The sequence below is a fragment of the Gekko japonicus genome, unplaced genomic scaffold (assembly GCF_001447785.1).
Source record: "Gekko japonicus isolate JY-2015 unplaced genomic scaffold, Gekko_japonicus_V1.1 scaffold8863, whole genome shotgun sequence".
Taxonomy (NCBI): domain Eukaryota; kingdom Metazoa; phylum Chordata; class Lepidosauria; order Squamata; family Gekkonidae; genus Gekko; species Gekko japonicus.
In genome coordinates this window covers 1-7,780 of record NW_015210844.1, presented here as the reverse complement: position 1 = coordinate 7,780, position 7,780 = coordinate 1, and the positions used below count along the sequence as shown (strand labels likewise).

General features: G+C 47.1%; 1 protein-coding gene across 1 annotated transcript; it reads left to right on the top strand.

Moving 5' to 3' along the window:
• Positions 1-4,928: 4,928 nt before the first annotated feature.
• On the top strand, positions 4,929-7,772 carry LOC107125113 (protein unc-93 homolog B1-like; the record flags this gene model as incomplete). Its single annotated transcript, XM_015428571.1, has 4 exons — positions 4,929-5,358; positions 5,455-5,728; positions 6,774-6,892; positions 7,158-7,772. Coding segments are annotated over 4 exons (1,123 nt in total), but the record flags the coding sequence as incomplete, so codon positions are not given.
• Positions 7,773-7,780: the final 8 nt, after the last annotated feature.

The window sequence follows — 7,780 nt, the reverse complement described above, 5'->3', positions numbered from 1 at the left end:
GTCCTGTCTGAAATCAACAGATTATTTCACTCGGAGACACACACACCCCTCTTCAGTTTAAACAGATGAAGAGGGGGAAAAGAAACCTAACAGCACAGCTTGCAATCTTTATTAGAGTAAAGGAGCAAGAGTCCAGTAGCACCTAACAAAATTTGTGGCAGCTTTCAAGAGTCATTGCTCACTTCTTCAGGTACAGCTAGGATGTGCATCCATTGGTCCTTATATCTTGGAGAGTTGAGTGATTTCAGATGCCAAATGATAATAGCAAGCGTTGGTGATGAGACAGGAAACCTAGGTCTCAATTCAATCCTGGAGGATGCATTGAACTCCATTATCAGTTGCAATTCAGTAGTCTCTCTTTCTAATCTCCCTTTAAAATTCCTTTGTAAGAGAACTGCTACTCTTAAGTCAGCAACTGAATGTCCTGGAAGGTTAAATTACCCCCAGTGGTTTTTGAATGTTGTGGTTTGAAATGTCAGACTTATGTCTATTTATTCTTTGCATCCTCTTGGACTGAATCCTCCTGTCCCTAATTGAGACCCAGGTTTCCTATTTCATTACCAGTGCTGGTATCTCCACGCCTACTACCCCTCTGCATATCACACCTACATCAATCAAGCTTGCTGTTGTCATTCACCTGGTATTTCCATTGGGCATCTGAAATCACCTTTATAAAGTTGGTGGGGAGGGCAGGGTATAAATCGAATAAATAAATAAATAAAATATCTCTGGTACCTTGTGTTACATTTTACAGCACGCATGGTCTGGCCCAACAAAGTGACATTTATGTCAGATCCGGCCCTCGTAACAAATGAGTTTGACACCTTTGCAGTATTATATGTAAAGGAGGTATATACTTGCGAGAAGTGCAGGTTGTGTTTTCATCAGTTCTTCCTGTTGAAGGCCATGGCTTAGGAAGGGAAAGAAGAATACTGCAAATAAATGACTGGCTACGTAGATGGTGTCATCAGAAAAGGTTTGGATTTTCGGACCACGGCTTATGCTTTCAGGATGAAGTATATATATCGGGAGATGGTTTGCACCTCACAAGGGTAGGAAAAAATGTGTTTGGGAACAGCCTTGCAAACCCAATAAGGAGAGCTTTAAACTAAATCCTATGGGGGAGCAAGACAAAAATGCAAAGCCTAGTATGATGCCAATAACTGGAGATAAGAACTCTAAAGTTTTGTGGGGAGTGGCACGTATGCTAGGTAACATTAACTCACAGGTAAGTACAGAAACAAAAATCGCAGGGTGCATAAAACATGGATTCCGATGTCTCTACACTAATGCACAGAGTATGGGAAACAAGCAGGAGGAACTTGAAGTCCTAATACAGGAAGGGGAGGTATGATCTAATAGGCATTACTGAAATTTGGTGGGATGACACTCACAATTAGAATGTTAGGCTACAACTTATTTAAAAGGGACAGACAAATAAGGAAGGGCAGAGGAGTCGCATTATATGTAAATGAGGTATATACTTGTGAGGAAATATGTGAATCTGAGCATGGAAGTCCAGTTGAGAGTCTCTGGGTAAAAATAAAAGGAGTAAGAAATAATACTGATACCATGGTGGAGGTCTGCTATAGATCACCAAGCCAGGCAGAGGATTTGGATGACACTCCTACAACAGATTACAAAGTTCTCAAAGAGACGGGACATGGTGGTCATGGGAGATTTCCAGAGGTCATTTCGCAGGGGATCGCAGTTCCCCCGGGTGAGGTACGGGGGGCGGGGCACATGACGAAGCCCCGCCCCCGCTTCCGGCCCTCATTCAGCCAGGAGGAGGCAGGAGAAGAGGGAGGGTAAGTTGCTTCCTCCCTGCCTCTCCCCACCCCTGCCTGACTGGGGCCAGGGAGGGCTTTTGCGGGGCTTCCTTGCACTCCCGCCGGCCTTGCAGGTCCACCGCCGGGCCCCTCATGGGGCTCGGCAGTGGAGCTGCAAGGCCGCCGGCGGCCGGGACCGTTGGGGGCGGGGTGTGTGGCCTTATGACACACTTCCGGTGATGTCAGGGTGTGTGGCATATGCTAATGAGTTATGCTAATGAGTTCCCCTAGCTCTTTTTCTACGAAACGACCCCTGGAGATTTCAATTACCCAGATATCTGTTGGAAGTCCAACTCTGCTAAAAATGAAAGGTCCAATAAATTCCTGACTTGTCTTGCTGACAAATTCATTTTCCAGAAACAAGGGAATCTGCTATCTTGGACTTGATTCTCGTCAACAGGGAAGAACTGGTTGAGAAGGTGAAAGTAGTGGGCACCCTGGGGTAGTAGTGACCATGTGATTTTGGAATTTATAGTCTTGGGGAAGGTAATAGCTGTATGTAGTCAGACATATAGGTTGAACTTCAGGAAAGCAAATTTTGACAAACTTAAAGTTAAGCTGGGTGGAATCCCATGGTCAGAAATACTTGAGAAGGGAGTTCAAGAGGGATGGGAGTTTCTTAAAAGCGAAATATTGAAGGCACAATCACAAATGATTCCTATGGGAGGAGTCTAAAGAAGCCAAGGTAGTTCCATAAGCAGCTTTCTAAAGACTTGAAAAATGAAGAAAAAACCCCTCTTTTAGGAAGTAGAAAGAGGGCCTTATAACCAGGGATAAATATAAACAAATAACCAGTTCTTCTAGAGAGAGAGTTAGAAAAGTTAAACCTCAGTATGAGCTTAGGCTAGCGAGAGACGCTAAAAACAACAAAAAAGGGTTCTTATGTTCAAAGTAAGAAAAAGAGCAAGGACATGGTAGGCCCATCGCGGGGACAGGAAAGTGAAATTGTAACAGGTGATGAAGAGGGCAGAGCTGCTCAATTCTTTCTTTTCCTCAGTCTTCTCTTGCAAAGGAAACGGTGCTCAATATGGCAAAAACAAAACACATGATGAGGGAAGGGAGTTGCAGGATAGGATCAACATACGGGTAGTACATAAACACCTAGTTTCTTTAAATGAAACTAAGTCCTCGGGGCCAGATGAGCTGCATCCAAGAGTACTAAAAGAACTTTGTGGATGTAATTTCTGAGCCTCTGTCCATTATTTTTGAGAATTCTTGGAGAACAAGTGAGGTGCCAGAAGATTGGAGGTGGGCAAATGTTGTCCCCATCTTCAAGAAGGGGGAAAAGGAGGATCTGGGTAATTACCGACCCGTCAGATTGACGTCTATACCTGGGAAAGTTTTAGAACAGATAAACAGACAGTCCTTGAGCATTTAGAAAGGACGGCTGTGATTCCTAAGAGCTAGCATGGGTTTCTCAAAAACAAGTCATGTCAAATTAACTTTATCTCTTTTTTTTTTTTTTTGAGAAAGTTACTACCTTACTGGATCAGGGGAATGCTGTAGACATAGTCTACCTTGATTTCAGTAAGGCTTTTGATAAGGTTTCACATAGTATTCTTGTTGACGAATTGGTAAAATGTGGTTTGGATCCTATGACTGGTTGACAGATCACACCCAAAGAGTGCTTGTGAATGGTTCCTCATCCTCTTGGAGATGCCTCAACGATCTGTCCTGGGACCTGTTTTGTTCAACATCGTTATAAAGGATTTGTATGAAGGAATAGAGGGAATGCTGATTAAATTTGCAGATGATATTAAATTGGGAGGGATAGCAAATGTGGTAGAAGACTGAGTCAGGATACAGGATGATGTCGACAGGCTGGAAAACTGAGCCAAAACAAAATTGAAAAAGTTCTGATTTTTTCATGCTGTACATTTTGTGTGTGAAAAACCTTGCCCTAAGAAGCATTCTAAAGAGAAAATATTTCACAGGAGGTTTTTTCAGTGTTTTCCCCAAATTTTCCATCAGAAAAATTGGGGGGAATTCCTCAGAAAAAAATGGTCCCCCCATTTCCCCCATTTTTTTCCCCTGGGCCTTCATATCTCTAATGCTGGCCTTATACATATGCAGGACCTGTATTTCACATTGCTATCACCTGGCCCATACATAACTGTTTGTGGATGCTCCATGTTTGCAGGCAAGTGCAGGGAAAAGAACCTTTTTATATATGCAGTAGTCATGCAGAGTGCTGATCCACGCCCATGGAAGATGCCACAGTTGCAATTTCTCCCTCATTGCAAGGGGCAAAGCCTTTTCCCATAGGGAATTCTATTAAACCGCCCCTCTAAAACAGCAGAGGGGAGTGCAGCGCACTTTGCTGCACACCTGTGACTATGCATCTCCCAGAGGGACAGAAAGGCAGCCAGCTTGACTATATATCTGGTGATCATAGGGGACAAGAAAGTAGGGACCCTCCCTAAATCAAGCTGGGGTTCAGTGTCCAATATCCTTTGTTTTATGGCCCATTTTGCCTGCTCAAGGCCCATGGTTAAAATCATGGAAGATGAAAAGCCTAGGCTCACAAGTTTGCAAATGACTGTCTTAAGCCATACAGTTGTCCAAGAGGAGCAGTGGGGCCAAATTTTGCCGAAAATAGTTAATCTTGAGCCAGTAATTTAGGGAGGCGAGGCACATCTTGGCTTCCACCCTGACAGTGCCAGTCTCCAAATGTAACAAGGCATTTGGTACACAATTGGGGACTTGTAATACTGCTCTTAGGAGCTTTGATTGGACATGCTCAAGGGAGGCAAGAGAAGATGGATGTTCGACCTATCATAGTTCAGATTCAGTTCTGTGCAACAGTTGGGCCAAGGTTTTGGCCTGGAAGAGTTTTAGGTCAGCAGGGATGTAATGTCCACCCTTAGTTCAAAGAAATCTAAGTATATTGTGAGCCAACTTTTGCCCATCTTTTCAGCTAATACAGACTTCACTCCCTTTCTTCTATTAGATCATAATAAAGTTAAACAGGAACACATTTGCTTGGTATTGAAAAGATAATAAAGAAGGCCGCAAAAAAACAGACTTTGGAATTTCACAGTTGGGGTGCCACTATAGGAAAGGGTTTGTCTCTGGTAGCTAACTTTCTCACTTCTGAAGGCTGGGCACCCATAAAAGGATTTTAAACTATGATTTTGGCTGTCAGCCAAGATGGCCCTCTTTCCTTAACTGTGTTTTCCTCCCCAACATCATTAGTTTCCACCACTGGGGTTGGGAAATAACTCCAACAATTCTTCTCAAAAGCTGCAGAGGGGTTAGGGAAGAAAATGGGACACACTTAATTCTGCCCCAAGGTTTGCTGGTTTTGCCCTGCTCCCAAATCTGCTCACGGCTTTCGGTTCTACAGGTGTTGCTCCTGTGTGGCTCCGCCTATCGCCCAACAGAGGAAATAGATTTACGCAGCATTGGATGGGGAAACATCTTCCAGTTGCCCTTCAAACACATGCGAGATTATCGCCTCCGCCACCTCATCCTCTTCTTCATCTACAGCGGCTTCGAGGTGGTCTTCCTGTGCACTGGCTTTGCCTTGGTACGTGAGCTCTAAGCAATGTTCCTCCCAAGCTCTGAGTAGGACACAAAGATAACTGAGTTATGCTCACCAGATCTTTTCTCTGCACATCCACAGAGCTATGGCGTCTGCTCCATCGGCCTGGAATACGTGACTTACATCATTACTGCTTATGGACTCTCATCTGCTATCTGCAGCGGCCTGGCGCTTTCTATGCTGTGCATGCCCCGTCAGGTTCCCCTTCTCACGGGAGCTGTTGTCCATGCCGTTCTCTTGATTGCTCTCTTCTGTTGGGCGCCTCGTCCCTATAGCTTAGATGAAGCACCCTTGCTGTACCTGGTGGCTGCACTCTGGGGCCTTGGCAGTGCCCTCAACAAGACTGGCCTCAGCTGTGAGTAGAATGTCTGTTGGAGGGTGTTAGTCCAGATCCCTTTCATTACAGACAAAGCTGTGTCCATATTCAGCTGTGATGCAGTGGCTGCTGGCACTTCCACGGACACAGGAGCTGCTCAAGTCCAGCCAAGTAGTTCCATGGAAGCCCCAGTCCCCTTGAATGATGAATGAGATGTTGGATACCAGCCGCAACCCCGTCACCCAGAAGTGACGCGACCACGCCGGGCATGCTGGGGGCGAGGCCACAACCATCCGAGGGAAAACCATGGAGTTTTCCCTCGGATGACCATGGCCCTGCCCCCCGCATGCCCGGCGTGGTCGCGTCACTTCTCGGTGACGTGCACATCGCGTACTTTGGGGGTGGGGTTCCCCCCGGGGCCCGATCCGCCGGCGGTGGGGAATGGGCCTCTGGGGCGGGGGTTTCCCCGCACCCCGGGGGGACTTGGCAAGCCTATGTCTGCACCATCGGTCAATAATAGAGCAAAACGATGACTGCCTTGCATAACATATTTCACCCGTGAGACTGTTTTGCAAGATATATTCTTTAGCCTTGATTCAGTTAGTGCCTCCTGGTCCCGCCCTTCTTCTGAGGAGCCATAGTAGGGTTCTCCCCGCCTCCCATCTGTTTGTCCTCCCAGCAACCTTTTTGGATTATGTCAGGGCTAGGGTTGCCAGTTCTGGGTTGGGAAACTCCTGAAGATTTGGGGGCAGAGCCTGGGGGTGGACGGTCTGGGGAGGGATCTCAGCAGAATTATAATGGTGGACGGTCCACTTTCTAAAGCGGCTGTAGGCTGGAGATCAGTTGTAATTCTGGGAAATCTCCAGGCATCGCCTGGAGGTTGGCAGCCCTAAAATCAGTCTACGAAGAGCCACTGTTTCCAGGTCACTCTGTAAGGTTCATGGCAAATGGGGATTTGAACCTCCCCAGTCCAATACTCTAACCACTGCTGTCACCTTTTGAGACAGTTTGTACCAAACTAGTAGTGAAAGCTAGAGAGAAGTTTGTCCCTGGTTGACTGTTGCTCCCTCCTCCTTCCCTGCAGCACTCCTGGGGATGCTTTATGAAGACAAAGAGCGGCAAGACTTCATCTTTACCATCTACCACTGGTGGCAAGCCTTGGCCATCTTTGTTGTTTATCTGTGGTCTGGACTACCTATGAAGGTGAGACGGGGATCTGGGAGAGAGGGGGGGGGGAGTCTCCCAGGTCTCTGGCCCCGTGATAGAATGTGAGGAAGATTCAAGGGTTCCTGTGGCCCAGGAGTAGAAGAGAACCGTCTTAACACAAACAGTAGCGTAGAGGAACTTCTAGGCAAGAGTAAGGAGCTGGACGCATGACAATTCTCCTTTTGCTTGCCCACGTTTCCAGGATTGTGTGAGGGAACGAATGCTTCTCCCTTCCCTAACTAATGGAGTCTCTTCCTTCCAGGCAAAGTTATCCCTCATGCTGATTACGCTGGTGGCTGCGGTGGTCTCCTACGTGTGGATGGAGCATAAAATAGGCCGCCTTGTCCGGCACCGCCTCCCCAAGATTCCCAAGCCTCGCCACAAGGTGCGGGGCTACCGCTACCTGGAAGAAGAGAATTCTGATGAAACGGGCTCAGAAGGAGGGGAGGAAAGGGAAGACAGTGACTCCTCGGAGGAAGAAGCAGACGGTGAACAGCCCAGAGACCAGCAGACTCGGGCTCAACGCAGGAAGAAGTGCAGCTACGAACGGACCCATGAGTAGGAGGCTGGGGACAGTGTGGGCTAGCTCCTGGCCTGGCGCCACCCTGTTTGCCAGTCTTGGCTGGTCCGCGACCTCCTTGAGGGCCTTAGACTTCAGCCTCTTTGCGTCAGCAGAATCCTCTCTCTGCCCTGCTCTTTCAGTGTTTTACTTCCACTCTGAGCCTGACTTCCTGCATTTAGACACCTTTTAGTCCTCACTATCACTTGGATAGAGGGAAGACGCAAAGACACGCTTGCTGGCTGTGAGCTCCTCTCTAGAAGGCCCCACCATCCATCCATCTGCCATTCCTCTGCTCAGAAGTGGTGCTGGGTGCATTTAAACCT